Genomic DNA, 19,690 nt, shown 5'->3' with positions numbered 1-19,690 from the left:
ACTCCCACTCCCCGCGCAACGCCAGCGATGCGTCTATGCCGTGTCGGCCGCCATACTATTCCGCCTGCCCTGGGGCACCAACTCGACATGGCGCACGCGCTCCCGCGGGCTAGACACGTGCGCGAGGGCGATGTCGGCCTGGGAGGCGTGCGTATCGCAGGAGCTGTTCATGGTGTCCTTGTGATCGGCGCAGGGGACGGAGGTTGTGGAGTCGTGTTTGGTGTTGCGGCCAGAGAGTTTGGCGAGGACTTCGCTGTAGGCGCGTCTCGTTTCCGAGCGGGATGTGTAGGCGTAGATGGTGGCGGCCCAGGCGCCTTGGAGGGGGAGGACGACAACGGAGCTGAGGTTGAGGCCGTAGTTTGGTTGACCTTTGTATACGAATGAGTAGAGGCGGTTGATGGTGGCTGGTGGAGGGAGCGATTAGCGGGGTGTCTTCCTTGGTCTGGGGGTGTCTGGGGAGGGGGGACTTACAAGGTACCCAGATCATGAACATGGCGACAAACATGAGCATAGCGACTTTGAGGTAAGTCATGGCCGCTTCATTGCCTTCTGGAGCGTGAGGTTTTGGGTGGCGGTTCGTGGTCTCTACGTTGATTGGAGGGAGGTCGGAGGGGGTTGCAAAGGCCGTTGCCCTGTAGCTGGATTTGCCATGTCCGCCGCTTTGGTTAGGATTCTTCTGAGGCTCCATAGCCTTCTCTACATCCTGTGGGAGTACAGAAGAGCGTACAAGAGGTGTGGATGCAGTGGCCGAGTTCAGGTTCTTGCTTGGTCCCGGGAAGTTGCGAGTGCTCGAATAAGAACTCATCGACTCTTCATCACCCTCACTTGACGCAGGCTTCTTTGCGGAAGGTTCACCGTCCACGGAATATCCTATCTCAGTCGTGACGACAATGTTGCGGAGATCTCCAAAAGTGCTCGGTTTCACCTCTGCAACAACGGGGGAGAAGCCCATGTCAGGCTGATGAGTTGGCGCTTTTGAAAAGTCACGTAGCAATGCACGCTTTCGATAGATATGCACGCCCGTTGCTACATAAATTGCGAAGGTTGCGGCGATCACGAGCCTTACGAGAGTCAGCGAGCGTCAGTCCTGAAAGGCGTATTGCTTACCAGACTGGGGCATAAAAGAACGCAATTCGCATCCAATCATGCTCTCTACTGATCCAGCACCAAATCTAGATTGTCAGACAAGTTCACTAGGTGGAGAGTGAGGCTAACTTACGACAGCTGGTCCGACAACGGACTGTCCAGTATGATCTAGAATCACAAAGATAATCGCTGGAATACCGGGTATGCCGTACGCTAGAAGGAAGTACCATTTCTCAAGTTTGTGGAGCTGATCAGAATTGTACCCGAAAAAGAAGACGAGGAGTACGTTGGTTGCCATACAAAAGTCCTGTATTTGGCTAGTCAGTTGGCGTCTACTGTCGCACAGGAGTCATCGTACCCAACAGGCATCTGCTGACATGAACCATTGAATCAAGACACCTTGGAACTCGCACAGCCTCGAGACATCACCACTACCTTGAAGAGGAAGTGCAGATGTCGATATCAACGTTGCGATATTCACCATAAGGTTGCCGAACGTAGCGTAGAAGATCAACCGATTGATGGCTGTATGTACGATTTCAGTATTCGAATTTGGTGTACGGACTGCAGCCACTCACGCTTTCTGAAATAGGGAAAAGCTATAAAAGTTCCCACGATGAAGAAGGAGCCCAAGACGGAGAGGACCGAAGCTGTGCGTGTGACGACTTCGATGGCTTTGTAATGCCCCGCCGAGAAACTGGAAGTAGGACTCGACATTTTGAGAGTATGGTCAGTTGAGCGGAAGGTTGTGTCTGTGAAGAGGCTGGTGGTTTTCTCTGAGCCTTGTATTCCGTGATCAACGCATGCGTGAAAGGTGCCTTGTCTAGACATGGCGGCGGTGGAGGGGCGGGGGGCGAAGTTGAGCAATCGGGCCCAGTGGCTGGGCGACACCAGCTTGTCTTTGTTGCAGCCAGGTTGGGGTGAGGTGAGTGTGAAAGGTCATGGTGGATTGGGTGCAATGGTCGATGCGCAATAAGGCTGCAAGGGTCCAAAGGGCAGCTGCACTCGTGGGGAGTCATCGTGCCTTCCCAAAACAACAGCCGTCGGTTGCCTAGAGGCTGGTGGCGGCTAGAAGTCTCATTTGCGCGGCAGTCAACTGTATAAACAGCGAGTCCAGCACGGGCTATGTGAAAGTGGCTTGAACGTTCTATCCGCGGAGGCGCACATCGTTTGCGTGAGTTGTCGAAATCCAAGGACAAAGAAAGGGAGAGAAGGACTGAGCGTAGCATTGTAGATGCTCTAACATAGCAAGAGAAAGATACACGTTGCATAGAATGTGTGAGATCCGAGCTTATACGACTCCTTCTTCACATGTACATGGTGGAATAGAGACTTTGGGGAGACTGTCAGACTACGCGTTTGAGGCATTAGACGTCCATTGCCAGAGAGGCTGGGTGACAGCTTCCCAGGTCATACGCTCGTCTCGTCGCTTGGAAGATGACATGGAAAGAAATGTAAGCATTGTCCAACTCTTTTTTTTAAAAAATGAATCGAGTATATTGTGGGTGTATCCTGCATACAGTACCGGTAGTCTCGAACGCATCTCGAAGGCGTGCAATGCCCTGCTCAGGCAGTCCAGGTCTTCAGCGACTTCAGCGAGCTCTTGGGGAAATCAACATCTATAATCATGGCAGTAGTAGCTTGAAGCTGCAAACAGCCAAAACAAAAGTACACGGCCGCTCATGGCGGTGGCTAGAATCTCGATAGAAACGTGTGAGGTTGACATATGGTGGTGGTGGTAGTGGTCAGCGATAGGCGATAGGCGAATGCCAAGAGATCTAACAATCTTGCCCCGCAGCTTCCCGTTGTTCCTCCCTTGTCACTTGTTAGCCCTTCCTCTTACACTCCACTAGAGACACCCTTGACGGCCACCAAGATTCGAATAGGCATGTGGGTGCATCTGTCAAAAGGCTTCCCATGGCTAGTTCCGGTCACCACGTGCATTCGGTCTTTTATTACACGATGCTTGCCTACTGACTATCTATGCATCACAGCCCTAATGCTATTTCGCGAGGAACTTACATGGTTACTTAGACTGTGCAGTCCTCATGTATGAGGATGTTCTTCGATGTGCAGAGTCGCGGGCCATGGAGATCTCAGTCTTGGACTTGTATCATCTCAGAACGTAGTGATTTCGCACGATGAGTTACGAGTCGAAAATGCACCTGTCATGAACAATGCAGCCACGCTACCAGCAACATGGAATAAAGACAACGAAAAAAGGGCACGCTGTCCCATCGTTGTTACCGACTCCCTACAACCTGATCTATTCATCTCAAATTGTGTATGGTTGACCTTTGCAGCAGGGGTACCAATATTGAGACATGAGGACGCATGCATGTCTGTACTCACATATTCAGCTCAACGTCAGCCTTTCTGTGTTGGAATCTTAGAAAATTCAGGGAGTCGTGGATGATGCAACTGCAGAGCCCTTATATAGGGTCTCTGCTGGGTGTACCCCCTATGTACCACACACGGTTCGTTGAGAAAAGGATCCATTTCCTGCGAAATCGCTCTCAAAATCAAGGGTAAGTCGAGTCGGCAATGGCTTGATATCGCGAACCATGATTTCCAAAGGCAAAAGATACTCATCTCATCAGATGCGAGCCCCACAGCTTTTGACGGAAAGCCAAGGAGCATAAGCAACGAGAGCATATTGCTTAGTCTTGTTCCCGTCACCATCTAGAGCGACTACATTACAGAATACGATAGTATTCGACCAAGATTTACTACATCTGTGGGATTCACTGAAACCCTGATTCGGGCATTCCTTTGTCCAGCACACCGATTGCACTTCAATAGCGATGACATTTCACATGGCCGCCTTTACAGGCCCCATGATTCCAGACACGCCTGGCCCAATCTTTTGCCATGTCCGCTGCTCTTCGCTGGTAACTCAAGATGAGAGACTTACCCACATGCACTTCTCAATAGGTCAAAAAGTCCATCGCTAGTACATCGCTTTATCGCGTGTCTCAATTTGCCTACATGCTAGCACCAACCGCCACTCTCAGGCAAGAAGTAGAATCAATTCGCAACGTCACGGGCATTTGCAACTAGCTCCGCATCGCTGCTTTCCACGGAGCGGCGCAGCCACAATGTAGGCAGAACAGTTTGAATCGACCGGTCATCAACATGCAGGGCTGTGCAAAGTACTGCTGAGCTGAATCTCACAGCTCTAGTCGAGACTTTGAAGGGTTTTCCTTGGGGAATCTTTTGCATAGGCTCTGGTTGGGGCTGAGATTGTGGCTTACTTGGAGCGGGGGCAGGGGGGGTGGTAGAGCAAGGGATATCCAGTGCCAGCCCGAAAAAAAGGAAAGCTAGTGGGGAGTTATGCGACTTCTAGAGCCGCAGAGTGTGGGGTATAAGAAGCATAAGAAGCGGCGTTGGATCCTTACCTTGGGTCTGGTGGCTGTCATAGGTTATTGGCGAGCTCGACAATGGGATGTGATTTTCGGGTTACTATCGCAACGACTTCGTATGTTCACGTGAATTCCATAGATACCTGACGGTTACCTTAACACTGAGTTGTACCTCTCATTCCTGAATATGCAAATGAGCTCATCATTTGCACATGTATGTGTAGGGAAGATTGAAAGAGGCGAATCACCGTGGAACTTGCAAAGAGTGTGGTTTCAGTAAACAGTGCATGGTTCAGCGACCAGACAATCGATGGAGAAGCGCAACGCTTGGCCCGCATTCTGTTGCGAGCTCTGTTTTATTTGTTTAACTGCCCGTATATCTCATTTCTTATCTGGGAGCATCTGCCCATCATGTTTCATGATATCGTTGGTCGACCGTACAGTCATCGCAAATCAATTGTTGGCTCGCACTAGTTGGCATCTCCGCAAACCTGCAGTTACATCTATAGCTCTTCCTTCTCAACACCTGCGATCGAAACCAACTCGGACTCAAAGACTGGTCCATGTTAGCATGCTGTCATGTTTAATGTCGAATATAATCTGACGTACTCAACACGCTGTCAGCGGGAATGGGGCCAGTGCCACGGCTACCATACGCCCACTCCGGCTGAATCGTGAGCTTCCTCTTCTCGCCTGGGCACATTTCGAGAAGACCCTGGTCCCAACCCTTGATAACCTGGCCCTGACCAACGGTGAAGTCGAGGGGATCGCCGCGGTTGTAGGATGCGTCAAACTCGGTGCCGTCAACGAGCGTACCGCGGTAGTGGACCTTGATTTTGTCGCCGGCCTTGGTTGGGCGGGAGCACGTGACGGCAGTGAGGACTTCGGTCTGGAGATGCTACATATTCTTTGTTAGTAATGTACTATCTCCAGAAGGCGGTACGCGAGACTTGAGCGAACACTCACGTCATTGTTGATGATCTCGGCAAACGCAGCCGTGGCCAAAGCGAGGATGACTGCGACCTTCATGGTGACTTATAGACTGTGGAATGAAGAGGTTTGACAGAGTTTCTTCAAGCTACGGTGTTGCAATGGCTGTGGCGGAGACTGGCAGACTGTCATGATGTCCTTTGTGGGGAACATGCCAAGCGGAGATGTGGCCCGATTCCATCACGACAAGGATGTGATTGGACAGATTGGACCCTGAAATCGACTATCAATCTTAATCCTCACCGCGTTTCCTCTTCCTCAATTCTGGCATTTTTGTATGTGTACAGCGCAATCACATGTCGTCTTTAAAAAGATTTTTTTTCGGTACAGAAGATGAGAGCCTGTGCTTGACAATTGAATTCCCTCACGCTCTCCACTTAGTATCTGGATATTTCAGCGCCTTTCTGTGCCTGAAACTTGGTGTGGTGTCATTGCACAAACTCATGCCGTAAGCCATCAAGTGGGCTTTCTCGTGATTGAGACTCATCGCCGTCCCTCGAAGAACCGCTTTTCTAAAAATCATGGTCTATGAATCCTCATTCATAACCTCAAGGTCAATTGCTATTTTCGTCAGAGTCTGCTACCCCATACCTGCACTGAGTACGCTCCCAGAAGCTCACCATTGTAACGGCGCGTATACAGCAAACTCCAAGATGTTGTTGTTTTCAATCTAGATCAGACTTATACAAAAGACTATGTCAGTATCTCCCTCACCCGTGATCTAGAAGGCTTTTGAAGCGATGTAGCAGAGCACGGTCGTTTGTTCGCACGTCAGGCTTTTCTATTACATTGTCCTGAACTTTTTTTTAATGGGTTAGCACATCACTGCACTCAACAACCCTAAGCATGCCCGATTCCACATACAGTACCCATCCCAGAATTCCTAATTTTTCGCTCAAAACCATCTCTATCCGAGACAATCAAGAGTGCAGAAGCGTGCAGACAGTATGATTCCAGCAGGCCGGCTAGCATGCCAATAACTGCAGCTACTAGATGGACTGACATGAGGGGTTCTGAACAAGAGCCGAATTTTCATAAGCCTAGATCTATGAGTATGAGTACACGATGCAGATCAACAAGGGAATCATTCAAAATTCTACGAAAGCCACTATGAACTTTGATGTTGCCCTTCGATGCGTAAGCGATGCCTTCTCTGGGAAAGGCACAACGGAAAACATAGAGACAATATTTTTTGCACTTTTGCAACATACTCCAAGTTTGTTTCGCTATCTGTTTATCCGATAGTGTATAAACCCTAACATAACCCTTAGGGCGGTCCCGAAATAGCTTCTTGTACATGGTAGACTGATGCCAGCGCAGCCAGAAATATAGTATACTGAAATATCAAGTCTCTTGATTCTCGTGATTCTTCGACTATGAAACCTTGATTCTCTTGATTGTCCGTCCTCGCTCACATTACAACATAACGGGCATCATTTCTTGCTTTGTACTATGCCTCTTTCAACCTCACAGATTCCCGTATACAAACACACAGAATTCACCTCAGGATTATTGTTGTATTCAGCTTGTTGTCTCAATATCAAGTTTCGTCGTTTAGAACTTCGCACGTCCGAGTCACTTTCTCTTTTTACGCGCAGCGCGGTCTGGACCGTTTGCACTTGCAGCTGCACACCACCAGATTCTGCCCACTATTATATCCACGACGCGCCTTTTCAGCCAGCACTGATTGTAAGAACTACACTTTTTCAGCTTTCAGGCCGATCCATCTAAACAACACACACTGTTCACACCTTCTTGCATAACCACTTTAGCATTATGGACTCGACAAGCTCTTCTACTGCGCACGCCGCCGATTACATGACTGCTCGCGCGGACTCGAAGCCGTCTTTATCATCTATGGAATGGAAGGCGCAATGTTCCATTTGGACGAACGTTCTCAGTACCAAAGACACTCGCGCTTGTGAGCTCGCAACAGTTCATGCCACTTTGTTCAAGGTCGCTAGACACACTGCGGCAATGAACCAGACCACAAAATTCAGTGAGCTCACTGGACAGCTTCTTGAGAGCCGTATAATCCTAGAGAAGCATCTCATCGACACCCAGCAAGAGGCGGAACATGCGCAGCGTATGATTGACTTCCTCACGGCTGATGTCGTCGTACCTAAGGCACGGCATGTACAGAACAAAATCTTCCTTCAAATGGCAGAGTGTCTTCAAGGCACAGATCCAAACATGAAAGTCTGTGATCTGTTGGAGAAGATCACAACCAACCTGATCACCATCGAAACACCTCCGAGCAACAAGGTAAACTTCTTCATCAATCTTGAAGAAGTGAGCTGACATCTCAACCAGAACCAGAATAATTCCACCAGCCCCCAAGAACCTGAACTCGCTCGCGGAGTGACAAAGTGGAATACGAACCAACAGTCGAAACACCTCACTCTTGGATTTGATAGTGAAACTCCACTGGGAGAGGAAACTCGAGCATTCAAAACCCCTCAAAAGCAGACCGAAACGGCGCATCCTGACACCAGGAATATCGAGAACGACCAGAAGAAGGAGCGACGAAATGCAAAGATTCCTATTATCAGCAACAATGGCAAGATTCGCATGAAGACCAAGACCGTTGGGCGAACATCGTCAGCAGCGCAAGAGACTGTAACCGCCACCAACAAGGTTAATAAGGTCCCTACTCATCAACGAGCTACGAAGAGTACTGTTGCAAAGTCGTTCAGAAGGGCTGAGGCAGCCGTCGCACCACAGAAGCAGGTGCAGAAAGACGCCAACGCGCAAGTCGCGAAGTCATCCAAGACACACAAGGCTACAAATAGTAGCACTATCATAAGTGCAGTCCCTCTCTCTCAGAAAAGCACCAGCCAATTTGCTCCATCAAGCTCTGGGTCCGACAAGTCCTTCAGCTCCGCGGTCGTATCCAGCCCGAGCCCTGCCATGACCCGACCTCTACAGCGAAAGAGTAGCGCCACGGAGGGCCGCAAAGGCCAGCGTCAAGCAGGAGAGCCTGGTGTTGCGCGTAAACTGACCGCAAGGGAGCGAAATGAGCGATTGAAGAAGCGGGAAGAGGAGAAGATCGCAAAGCAGGCACAAGAAGCCTTTACTAAAGAATCGACATCTGAATCTGAAGATACCCAGATGCGTAGGAACCACAAAAAGTCACAAAACAGCAAGACTAAAGGTGTAAAGAGCACCACTGTCGATTCAAGAAAGAATGAAGACGATGGCGTGCCTGTCGCCTTAGAGGGCCTTGACACCAGTAACATTATCTGGGCAGGTAGTCGTCGCCGCACTGGAGATGGATCCCAGTCAACAAGAGATAGCGCCAGTTCTGGCATCGAAACGTCGAATGGTAGCAAACGGAAACGCGACAACGATGACGAAGAGTATGCTAGTGTGAAAAAAGTTAAGAACGCTCGTTAAATACTTTTTGAATACATGGCAGCGATATGGTCAAGTTGTGATCGTATCCCAATAAGTATGATTGACGCTATCTGGGTCGCAGTGCTTCGGCAGTGCTCATCAAGCTTTTCATTCTGCCCTAGCTCTTGAAAATATCTATAGGGAAAGCATCTACAAGCGCTTGATATCCAGCCACATTAGGGTGAAGGCCATCGCCTCCATTGTACTTTGGATCCAATTGTTCGATATTGTTTTTATTCGCGATTATTCCGGCAAGATCCACCGTATAGTCAAAAGTTTTGCTTTCCAAGATCCACTTGTTTACTCTTTTCCTCGTCCTCTCTCGCTCAGTGCCCTGGTAGCTATTGCCTCCAAATGGAGTGATAGTGCCTCCAATGGTTATGAGGCCAGCCTTCTTCGCGTCCGCAACGATCTGCGTGAAGGCTTTGATCAGTTGGTCGCCGACGGAAGTCTGAGTACCAGCATTATTAGCACCTCCACCAATGTCGTTGACGCCTTCGAATATCATGACCCATTTTATACCGGGCTGTTCGATTCCTCCCGCTTATAGCGGGTAAGAAGTGTGGGGCCAAGACCTCCGCTCAGAACGGTATTTCCTCCTGCAGCTTGATTGCATACGGCTACATTGCTGTAATTGGAGGTTTGTAGTCGCTTGAGGAGTAGATCAGGCCATCTGTACATAATCAGATAGGTGGTTAGGGGAACAAGGGTTATGCAATTTACCTGTTATTCTTGTTGTCGTCAGAACCTCTTCCATCGGTTATACTATCACCGAGAATGATGAGAGAGTGCGAATCAGGGGGGACATAGGCTTGCACAGCGCTAACAAAGTACCTGCAAAACAATCAACTTTCGTTCGACATAGCTTCTCGATGTCAACGTACCAATGAACACTAGAAGTGCTACCCGACAGCGTTGTCGCATTGGCTTTGTTACCACTAGCAAGCCAACTGGTTGTCCTGCTTCCTGGATGTCCAGTTATACTACTCCCGCTTTGGCCTTGCTGGCTGTAAAGACTGACAGTGAGCATACTTTGGGCCTGGACTTCGAAATCGATCTCATCACTGGTTACAACTTGCCCACGGGATACTGTGAAAGAAGTCTTTCCTCCAACCGTAATGGCGGCCAATGGTGATGGCTGGATGCCACTCACACCTGCGGCACCACCAACTGGTAGACCTACAGACCCTGCAGTAATGGGCAAATCGGATCCACCAAAAGTATTCGATATAGTTATTTTGATCTTGGGAGCGCCGACAGACATGTGCAGTGTTTGACGAAGTGTCGCATCCTTCAACACACTACCTGAGCTCTATCACTGATCAGTCGCCAAACTGAAGGTGGGCATCGTGAGTACATACGTAGGGTGACGGTGGCATGTTATTAGGTTCTACCAACTGTGGCATGCTAGTCCACGTGTTGATCCAATGATTCGCATCTTCCCGTCGGTTTATTCCGTCAATTGCAAGGCCATGAGCTTGAAGTGATAGAACAGCAAATGTGGCAAGTATGCCGGATTTTGGATTGAGAAACATCATCGTGAACCAAAAAAATTCTAGCCACCGAGTTGTCGTAAAAGTTGCCCTATGACAAGCACGATAGCCTGCAGGCAGCAGACCATAGGTATTTGAGAAGCTCTTTGAAAGTGGCTGCAATCAACCGTTTTTCGGTACTTTGATATAAAGGGCGACATATAATTATATAGAGCATGGTAAGTTTGTAATATACATGGCTAATGTCCATGTTGTCCGAGCTGGGATACCGGTACCGGTACCACCGGGACCGGTATCGCAACAATTTTCAACGGGCACATCTGAAGTCGTTCTGGAGGCCAGAATTGGTACCTGTAGCTAGGTAGTAGATACAACACCAAACCACTGAATTCACTAGGATAGTTCAATGCAGCTGCGTGGATCTAAAATTAACGACATAAAGCTGCAGAGATTTGCAGTACTCATCAGTCTCAGCATTGTAACAGCTTCTCAAAAGCCTGTAGGAATGCCAAGGTCTGCCTGTCGCTAAGGAAACCAACAAAGGACCTACCACCATTGGTTGGCCAAGGAATGTTTCAGGTTAACGCCAGTCTCTAGCATATGAGTAACGATTTTCCTATTCTCTACTTAATTGAGTCCACATTCTTCAGAGGAGGAGAAAGTTTCATGTATCGCATCATTCCAAGCAGAGCACCTCACTTTGTGTCGGACTATCGCACGCTGCATCAAACTGCAAACGGAATCTCAATACTTTTGCGTCACGTGGACGCGCCCGCTTCTACATGTCGGCACAAGGACACGCACAGACCGTGTATCAATCACGTGAGGTTCCTCTCAAGGCAGACGATGGAATTATCCAGAGAAAGTAATCAGTACCCACAGGCTGCTGAATTTCATCGTATCACCCGGATACTAACAGGAAAACAGGCCCTGACCCCTACCGCTATACGAGTGGCCGGTGGCTCCGTCGCGACGTGCTGGAACGAGAATCGCGTCTTTTGCAATTCGACTTTGATGCTCTACGCCGCAAGGTTCTGACACTATATTGTCCTGGCGCCAGCTCTATCACTTCGTACGACAAGAAAGAAGGTGGCTTCAACAGAGTGTTCATATTTCATACTGATAACGCCAAACGTATTGTTGCGAGACTGCCATTTGCATTGGCAGGGCCCTCGAGGTTGACGACTAACTCCGAAGTTGCAACGATCAAGTACCGTAGGCTCCACAGTGCGATGCTTGAACAGAAATGGCTTTCTGACTAACTGTTCTATATCTTTCAAGTGCAAGCCGAGACTGAAATTCCTATTTCGAAACTATTAGACTGGAGTGACGACGCTTCAAATGCCATCGGTAGCGAATATATCATCATGGAACATACATCAGGAGTTCCATGACATGAAAGATGGCCAACTATGGACGTGAGCGATCGAATTGGGTCCATAAAGGCAATTTGCCAAAAGCTCAAGGCAACTGTCGACTTCAATTCCCCAGCGTACGGTAGTTTGTACTTCGCTGAAACACCATGTCTTCCCAATTCGAAGCTGTTGTTGAACCGAGAGTTCTATATCGGTCCTCACTGTGGGGCTATGTACTGGAACTGTAATGTTGGACAGCCGAGATACTACCACGATGTCAAACCAAATCAAGGACCCTGTAAGCCATTTCGTGTTAGTTGGTACTAGGGAAACGCTGAGCTATTCCTGTAGGGTCGGATCTCGCCGAATACTGCGACGGTCTCATCGTCGCCGGAATTTCTAGAATCCCACCATCCGGATCTTTGCCAAAACGTCCACGTTATCAAGGATCTATTGAAACACATAAGGAGCTTCTCAATTACGGTCGCGCAGTGTTGAAGGAAATGGCTAAAAATCCCTGGATTCAGGATGTAGCCAGCCCTGTATTGTTCCACCCCGATCTGCATAAAAGAAACATATTTGTCTCAGCAGAAGATCCCACTGTCGTTTCGGCCATCATCGACTGGCAGTCTATTAGCATTGAGCCAGCGTTCTGGTATGCAGATGCGACACCAGACTTTGCGCAACCCGTTCCTGAACCCTTGAGCGAGGATACCATTGAACCCAAAAGCGAGGCATGTGCAAAAGCATATGAGATTTGTCTGAAATTCTTGGCTCCAAGGCTGTCCGCGGCGAGATCATTGGAGGAAGCTTATGTTCGGTCGTTTCGCTACTGCTATCGCACTTGGGAAGATGGCGCAGTTGCATTCCGTGAGGAGCTGATCCAGACATCAGAACTTTGGAAAGAGCTTGGGTTCGCGGTGCCATGTCCCTTTCCTCTCCCCTCTCCCGATGAAATCGCGGCTCATCGGAGAGAATACAAGCTCTTTGAAGCGGCGCAACAGCTGAGACACAGCCTACGGAATCTGCTTAATATCGCATCTGACGGGTGGGTTCCTTTGGAAGATTGGGAAAGAACTCAGTCCGTGCATCGGGAGGTTTATGAAGGGATGCTGCAGGAAGTGCTCGGAAATAAGCAGCCCGATGACGATGAGCCGATCAGAGGCGAAGATGATCTCAAAGAGATCTGGCCATTCGACCTGAAACAATGAACCTTTACCAAACAACAGCAGGAGAGGCATGCAGTCTGCTTCTAAGCCGTCATCTCGCTGCAAAGATGTGTCTCACGATATCGGGTAAATTCAGCCCCAAGTAGCCGTTGCCGTTCCCATCAGTCCCGAGGACGTTGCGACTTGGCAATAATACAACCGATTAGATCTGCCCAAAGAAAATTGTTTACTGGTCAAATATGTCCCCAAAAGGAATAGGAAATCTTTTGAAAAATACGGATTCTCTCACTGGCTCAGCCCATAATTCCACTCCGGGGGCTGCAGACGGCCACCGTGAATTGCCAACCACATCGAAGGATGCTGAATTCGACTGTCGTATTCATACAGGTCGGTACGACTCCGCCACCGACGAACCTAAATTCATTCTCCAGATCACTCGCAAACAAACGTATGAAAGAACTGGACGAGGAAAGACTCGGCTCATGACAAGTTAGCCATGTAGGCCTTCGATACAGCCACTCGGGATATGAAGACGGAGGTTGATAGAGTGGTGAAATCACTTGCAACACGAACCTAGAGGAAGCTCGATTAGATGGGGATTATTTTTGTACACGCAACAAGCTTCTGACGAATTTGGGATAAGTTTCTCAATCGGGGCCGTAGCCCGGTTAATGTTACGACCCCATTGAGCGCCGGTTCGCGTGTTGTGGCTATGAAACTATTTCTCCGTGACCTCCTCAATTGGAGCCTGGGTAACTGGATTCTTGGAGTCAGGCAATTGTCGCCATTCCATCGTCCAGCTTATTATCCACGCAAGGGTCGGTGTGGCTAGACCCACCCAGAAAACATTCCTCAACGCCGAATTGAATGAGGTGATAATGGCATCCATAAGGGGAGAAGGAACAACCTCTCTGAAACCTCTTGCACCGGCTGCTACTACGGCTGCACCATCGATCCCCTGAATCTTGTTCAGATTTTGCAGTAGTGCATCAGTAAAGAGATTCTGCCCAACGCTAGGAGCCAAGGCGCCCCCAAGCATCTGAAAAAACATGACCACAACAAGGCCTGTAGGTATATCTGCTCTGTCGAGGACAACTTGCACAGCCAGAATCGGCATTTGGCTACAACTTCCATAGCCAAGCCCGGACAGAATTTGAAACCCAATCCAGTCTCCACGGGGACTGTCGACACGAACCATTTGATAAAGTCCCCCTCCGGTAGCCAGTATAAGAGGCCCGATCCACATGAACGGTACATAGTGCCCGAATCTCGATGCCAAGGAACCAGCGCAGATCGTTCCGAGGCTGTTCGATACGATCAATGGGAGTAAGTTAATCCCCGAATCCCTAGCACTGGTGTTCCTCACCGATTGGAAGTATATAGGCCAGTAGTAAGATTGCAGTACTATGGCCACCTGCACAAGCATCATGAAAGCACATGACGCCGATACTGTGCGACTTCGGAAAATGTGAAGAGGGATAGTGGAGCTTCGAAGACGTCAGCAACCGTGTTCATTCCCAACCCAGCCTTTGCACAGAGGAAAAGACAAGTTGCAGGGGAAGAAACTAACCTTTCTTTCCCTCGGAATTGCAAATACAAGAAGGTAATCAAGAGCAAACCGAATCCGATCAGACACCCGAATACCTTGGAATCAGACCATGGATAGACTATACCGCCCCATTGTAATGCCAAGTTTAAACATGATGTCGCACCTAGTAACAAAACAGCCCCTGGAAGGTCAAGTTGACGTAGCTTTTGGATCCAGGGTATACCCCCCTTCACTGGTGGTGGTGGTTGCCTCAAGGTGAACCAAACAAGAACAAGCCCAACAGCTCCGAAAGCTGGAGATTCTTAGCTAGCAATTCTGATGAGAAAATGGGGCTTCCATCGCCGGCAATGACTCACGAAGATTGATCCAGAATATGAACCGCCAGCTTAGCACCTTGCTGTCTGTTATGGCACCGCCCACGAGTGGTCCAATCGCGGACCCAATATTGTACACGCCCAGGACCATGGGCGATATCATCGCCTGGGTTTTCAAAGAGACACAATACGCCAGGATAGTTGTTGTTCCGCTCACCAAGCCAGCGGCACCAAGGCCAGAGACTGCTCTCCCTATGATAAGCGCCATGGAATTTGGGGCGACCGCAGAGATAATAGACCCAATTTCAAAAACGGCCAGCGAGATGCAATACACCCACTTAATGTTGTAGAATGCGTAGAGACGACCACAAGTAGGTAGTAGTGCCATCTGCGCGATCAAGTAAGAGGAGCCATACCAACCAATGTCATTGAGGCTTTGAAAATCGCTGCTAATCTGGGGTATCGCGGTCGCTTAGTGCGGTCATTAGTTCTTATGGAAGCTGGCTCAGAGCATGCGAAAACAAACCTAGGATGGTGTTGTCAATTGCCAGTACAAAGCAGATGGACATGAAAGCCAATGTCAACGAAGCGAGGGCCCATCCTTGCATATATTTAGTCGCAGGCTGCTCTTCACTTTGCTGCGTGTCAGTCACTTCTGTGGTTGTCCCAGTAGGTTGGACAGTCTCTGATGCAATGCTCGCCATGCTCTTCAAATGCGTATTTGGGTATCGTAGGAGGCTGATGGAAAATGGATATAGTACGTCCACAGATCTAGAATTGGGCCATGTAGGATGCGCGCCTTGTAGTAAAGAACAACTAAGAGCTAGCAAGCCAGCTCAGAATGCATAGTGGGATGGTATCCCCTGTGAATCATAAGCCAATTAACATTAGGCGGCCAGTGTGGGCCGACAAGGGGGCGGGGAAACAACGCGTTCACAACTTCCCTTGTACAAGAGGGCGAGATGCCACCTCGGCTGGATATCGAGTACAATTCGCATTCTCTCATCCGAGCTAGCAAGGAGTACTGTTGGTGTGGGGGCACCTGTGAAAGGCTGGGCAGTGGGCCATAGAAACTTCCGAACATCTCGACCGATTTCCCCACAAGCTGTGATTGTGCGAAAAGACGGACTGCATATCGCGCATCACTCTAAGGGGCAACTCTTCTCAGTGAGTTCGAACCGAATCTAGATATTCCATTCACCCGCTGCATCGTTCCGCATAGGGGCTGATGTTTAAGGGTGGCCTTAACGTTAAGACCCGTTTACCCGCTGCAAGGTGCCGCCCGCTGATCAACACTTGGGGGCAAAAGAACTCTATTTAGCACTTCGGCACGACATTATTAGGGACAATAATATAAAACCTATGCCTGCTCATTGCGCCACGCTGCTTTCGAAGAAGTTGAACATCGATAATCGCACCAATTAAACACAGCCACCGCAGTCGCTGGACTGCGCAACGGGTGAATCGGAACTTGATGCACAGATCCCCGTATGAAGATGTCGGACATGGCATTGGAGGCACTGCTACTATCTGTTGTGTTGTATATTATGCATGGAGTTGCAAGTACCGGATCAAGCTTATCTAAGGCACCCACTTGGCCACAGCTAGTGCCATTCATGTCCTGTGGTAAGATACATGAGGCTTACATGTGCAATCGACTGACTATACTAAGCTATCTGAGGATTTTAGTATTATAATTCATTTATAGCGTCCAACTCAATCTAATATTTAGTTTTGAATTGTTATAATGATGCAATGATAGTATCAAGAATCTTCGTCTGCACCATGTAGCACCTAGGAATTGAGGCGAGAAATGCATCCCCAATGCTCAAAAAATACCTCAGCTCGTGGAACATTTGCTTCCATTCGTAGATTCAGCTGGTATTGACCACATTGTGATTAACACATGGATTATTTAGAGGGCACCCATGCCATAATGTAATCTTGCATATTCCGACAGGTAGTGTAGAGTCCAAGATGTGAAATTCTGACATCCGAACGCTAGAAAAATATCAAGACGCAGAAACCGCAGGTACCTTTGACTGGATAACCATAGAAAGGATTATGAAGCGCCAATGAGACGAAAGACAAAATGAGTGGAAATATTCATCTCTTTCGTTTCGAAAACATATTACTATCCTAGCCTTCGATATCCTTGGTATCGGCTACCCTAGTCAACCAATTGTCATTATTCATGGTGAAGTAGACGTATATGTCTACAATAGGGCCAACAATATCCATGAACAGAAAGGCCCATACTTGACGTGCACAGTAGGGGTAATTCTTAAGGAACGAACTGTATGTGGAAAAATATCCGTTCCATCCAAAGGTGATCCATGCCAAATATGCATAACTGTTAATATGTCAGTATGATTCAAGGTGATTCATCTAAACATATGGAAGAAGCAGAGTGGGTGAAGTACTCACGCAACCCATGGTGTTGTGTGGAACGTTTGAAACCAAGCCCAAACATATGCAAAAGCCCAGATGGGTCGTGCCAGACGCTCCATCATCTTGAAGGTCGTGTAGGGGTGTCTCCTAGAAGTGGACTGTTAACGAAGCAGATAACTCTCCGCGACAAAGGGCTCGCGAAGAAGAAAAATTGGGTAATGACGTACTGCATCATTCTTCGATAGCCAGGATACGCAAAGATATACCCGAGGAAAGTACGGAAATTGCCACGGTCCCAACGAAGCACCTGCCAAACAAATTTATGGTTCTGAGGAATGTTTGTGGTAACTTCAGCTTCGATAATGTTCTGAATTGTCACCTTCCATCCGCGGTCAAATATCAACCCTGTCAAAACAACGTCATCGGCAGTATTCACCACCCGACGACCGATGACCTCCTGTGTGTATGCGTCGGCGAAGCTCTGATTCTGGATGATTGAAGCACGCATAAAAAGTGTTCGTGCTGATAAGCACCAGCAGCCTCCGTCCGCCGCAAAGTGCACCTCCCGAGAGCTTTTCCACTGGTTCAAATCAAAAGTCGCAATCGATTCCCAGGGAGTGATCACTCGTGAATCTTGACGATCGGATGGAATCTCGGCGCTGGTAGAAGTTTCAGTCCCATGTTTCCTTGAAGGCGAAGGCTGAATTCATGAAGCTAACCTCTGGATACCAGCAACTGCACCAACCCTAGGATCTTCAAATGGGGCTAGGAGGTAAGGGACTACGCCGTCGGATCGCCAGTAGACATCATCGTCCACCAAAGCAAAGATCTTACCCTTTGACGCTTTCACTCCGACCATTAGCTGATGACGTTTGTTGGCCAAAGGCGCAATCACAATGACTATCTTGTCGGCATCCTTCTGGAGGGGTTTTATGAGCTCCATGACACGGGCTTTGTTCCTCTCGACGGTTGCGATTATGATCTCACGAGGATTGGCCTTGAGCCAAAGACGCATGCAATCGGTGAAGGTAGACTCGGTGTCTATCGTGGGAACTATAACGCTCACATCTTCGTGGCTGTAGTTTGGGCGTTGGGGTAAGGGTACTGGCTTGTACTTCCTAGAGTAGTAAGATATGACAGCTTTATCGTAGACACTCCAGGACCTGTCACGAATCAAGTCAGTCATCTTGCAAATTTCAGGTGGTTTGACATGTCAACGTTACCATAGTGCTCCTAAGGCTAACGCCATCTCAGATGTCCAGTCAAGCAAAAGAGGTCCTTCAGTGCACGTCCTTGGTCGAAAAGAAGTGGAGAAACTTTTGTGCTGTCTAGGTCAAAGGGATATTGCTCAGAAAAATGTTTGTCTTCTTATATTGAACTCTGAACTTCTCGTCCACGTTGTCCCAGATACGGTAATTCGGTCAATGCCAAGAGTCGTGATTCCAACCAATGTGGCATCATGTTCTGGCTGTTTACTCCGAAGAATCCAAGAAAAACGTAGGTCTGTAAGTGCTAGGCCAAGCCTGAGATACCAGTCGGTTTGTTGGCCTCCGAAGGACTACATTTGGAAGGTGTCTACAATGGTAACGTTATTAGGCAAAAGTATTATACATGGTTTGACCTGCACAGGGATGTTGATTGTGGAGACTTTAATGCAAGGAAAACACTTTAAGATGTAATTCCTTTACTTCCTTACTTCTTTCGGCTTGTGTGGCGATTTAGCGGTCAACGTACTAGTAGAGCCGGAAAGATCACACAACAAAAAGAAAAGCAGTGTAGATAAGCATGTGCATTGTGTCGTTGCGCATACAAGTAACCCAAAATGGCACGGCATAACCATGTACAATACTTTTGTCTGTAGTCACAGCAAGGCGTATCCTAATGGGGTATGCAGGACGTACAAAGACGAGCTAGACCTAATTGGGAAAGCGTTTTGAATGGGGCGAAAGTTGAGGTGGATCTTAGAAACGAACAGTGCGTTTATGGTACCTAAGCACGGGAAGTAAATGCGGACGGTAAAGGCGTGCATTAGATGCGGGTCACCCCGCAACTTCTCTCCCGCATAACCTCATCTCGTTATGGAGGCCTTAAATATGGGTTGTATGTTTTACACATCGCCTTCTAGGTCTTACATGTCGTCCTGGAAGCCTTGCATATCACCTTGGCGGCCTAATGTCTCACCTTGGAGGCCTTGCATACCACATTGGTGGCTTGAACTCTCGATGAACCTCATACTTGCATTATCTCCACTAAGATGTGCTACCCTATCCGGCATATTGTACCAGTCGCTAGCGAATGCAGCTTCATCTTCACAAACGGTTGCGACCGCTTGTGGGCCCTCCCACCTCCGCACGACTCACTAAACTCCATAGATTCTTTGAAGCATATGCTATGCATGGAGCGAAGGAACAGAATCCTTCTTAGCCGATTTCTATAGTAGTTTGGTCCAGACGATCACGAACGTAAGAGTCGTTGTGTCGCCACATGGTTCTTGCATATTTCCTCATCGGCAGAATCCTTACTGCATGTGCATCATCTGGCCAATTCCTATCTCGATGTTCCGTCTTGGTTTGATGGATTAAGCG

At 48.5% G+C, this 19,690-nt stretch overlaps 8 protein-coding genes across 8 annotated transcripts; 3 read left to right on the top strand and 5 right to left on the bottom strand.

Annotated features, from left to right (window-relative positions):
* Positions 1–33: 33 nt before the first annotated feature.
* On the bottom strand, positions 34–1,917 carry IAQ61_009462 (uncharacterized protein; the record flags this gene model as incomplete). The annotated part of the gene is made up of 6 exons (XM_003838235.1): positions 34–404; positions 472–1,061; positions 1,108–1,172; positions 1,220–1,393; positions 1,445–1,611; positions 1,665–1,917. 6 exons carry the CDS (start codon positions 1,915–1,917, stop codon positions 34–36), a joined length of 1,620 nt encoding a protein of 539 aa, XP_003838283.1.
* A 2,577-nt stretch (positions 1,918–4,494) lies between these two features.
* On the bottom strand, positions 4,495–5,559 carry IAQ61_009461 (uncharacterized protein). The gene is made up of 3 exons (XM_003838233.2): positions 5,415–5,559; positions 5,058–5,346; positions 4,495–5,004 (listed from the first exon to the last, which is right to left on the bottom strand). Exons 1-3 carry the CDS (start codon positions 5,475–5,477, stop codon positions 4,952–4,954), a joined length of 405 nt encoding a protein of 134 aa, XP_003838281.1. The 5' UTR covers positions 5,478–5,559; the 3' UTR covers positions 4,495–4,951.
* Positions 5,560–7,214: 1,655 nt separating this feature from the next.
* IAQ61_009460 (uncharacterized protein) lies at positions 7,215–8,834 on the top strand (the record flags this gene model as incomplete). Its single annotated transcript, XM_003838231.2, has 2 exons — positions 7,215–7,703; positions 7,752–8,834. The coding sequence occupies 2 exons, from the start codon at positions 7,215–7,217 to the stop codon at positions 8,832–8,834; spliced, it is 1,572 nt and encodes a 523-aa protein (XP_003838279.2).
* A 118-nt stretch (positions 8,835–8,952) lies between these two features.
* Positions 8,953–10,372, bottom strand: IAQ61_009459 (uncharacterized protein; the record flags this gene model as incomplete). Its single annotated transcript, XM_003838230.1, has 5 exons — positions 8,953–9,285; positions 9,357–9,507; positions 9,558–9,668; positions 9,719–10,146; positions 10,196–10,372. The coding sequence occupies 5 exons, from the start codon at positions 10,370–10,372 to the stop codon at positions 8,953–8,955; spliced, it is 1,200 nt and encodes a 399-aa protein (XP_003838278.1).
* Positions 10,373–11,173: 801 nt separating this feature from the next.
* On the top strand, positions 11,174–11,721 carry IAQ61_009458 (uncharacterized protein; the record flags this gene model as incomplete). Its single annotated transcript, XM_066098395.1, has 3 exons — positions 11,174–11,192; positions 11,255–11,542; positions 11,609–11,721. The coding sequence occupies 3 exons, from the start codon at positions 11,174–11,176 to the stop codon at positions 11,719–11,721; spliced, it is 420 nt and encodes a 139-aa protein (XP_065951554.1).
* Positions 11,722–11,739: 18 nt separating this feature from the next.
* On the top strand, positions 11,740–12,893 carry IAQ61_009457 (uncharacterized protein; the record flags this gene model as incomplete). Its single annotated transcript, XM_003838228.2, has 2 exons — positions 11,740–11,980; positions 12,034–12,893. 2 exons carry the CDS (start codon positions 11,740–11,742, stop codon positions 12,891–12,893), a joined length of 1,101 nt encoding a protein of 366 aa, XP_003838276.2.
* Positions 12,894–13,569: 676 nt separating this feature from the next.
* IAQ61_009456 (uncharacterized protein) lies at positions 13,570–15,418 on the bottom strand (the record flags this gene model as incomplete). The annotated part of the gene is made up of 5 exons (XM_066098394.1): positions 13,570–14,338; positions 14,422–14,692; positions 14,757–14,880; positions 14,932–15,185; positions 15,241–15,418. The coding sequence occupies 5 exons, from the start codon at positions 15,416–15,418 to the stop codon at positions 13,570–13,572; spliced, it is 1,596 nt and encodes a 531-aa protein (XP_065951553.1).
* Positions 15,419–16,853: 1,435 nt separating this feature from the next.
* Positions 16,854–19,450, bottom strand: IAQ61_009455 (uncharacterized protein; the record flags this gene model as incomplete). The annotated part of the gene is made up of 5 exons (XM_003838226.2): positions 19,238–19,450; positions 17,825–18,268; positions 17,333–17,764; positions 17,142–17,252; positions 16,854–17,067 (listed from the first exon to the last, which is right to left on the bottom strand). The coding sequence occupies exons 1-5, from the start codon at positions 19,378–19,380 to the stop codon at positions 16,854–16,856; spliced, it is 1,344 nt and encodes a 447-aa protein (XP_003838274.2). The 5' UTR covers positions 19,381–19,450.
* Between the last annotated feature and the right edge of the window lie 240 nt (positions 19,451–19,690).

This window comes from Plenodomus lingam (assembly GCF_022343315.1).
Source record: "Plenodomus lingam strain CAN1 chromosome Unknown contig_6, whole genome shotgun sequence".
In the NCBI taxonomy this organism is placed as follows: Eukaryota; Fungi; Ascomycota; class Dothideomycetes; order Pleosporales; family Leptosphaeriaceae; genus Plenodomus; species Plenodomus lingam.
The sequence above is the reverse complement of the archived record's forward strand: the minus strand, read 5'-3'. Positions and strand labels throughout refer to the sequence as shown.

What these genes read in the sequence shown, in the direction of transcription:
- IAQ61_009461 (XM_003838233.2), bottom strand. Translation starts at nt 5,477, where the DNA reads ATGAAGGTCGCAGTCATCCTCGCTTTGGCCACGGCTGCGTTTGCCGAG. An exon ending in CCGAGATCATCAACAATGAC is followed by an intron (nt 5,347 to 5,414) that starts GTGAGTGTTCGC and finishes AAGAATATGTAG; the next exon opens with CATCTCCAGACCGAAGTCCT. An exon ending in TCCCGCTGACAGCGTGTTGA is followed by an intron (nt 5,005 to 5,057) that starts GTACGTCAGATT and finishes AACATGGACCAG; the next exon opens with TCTTTGAGTCCGAGTTGGTT.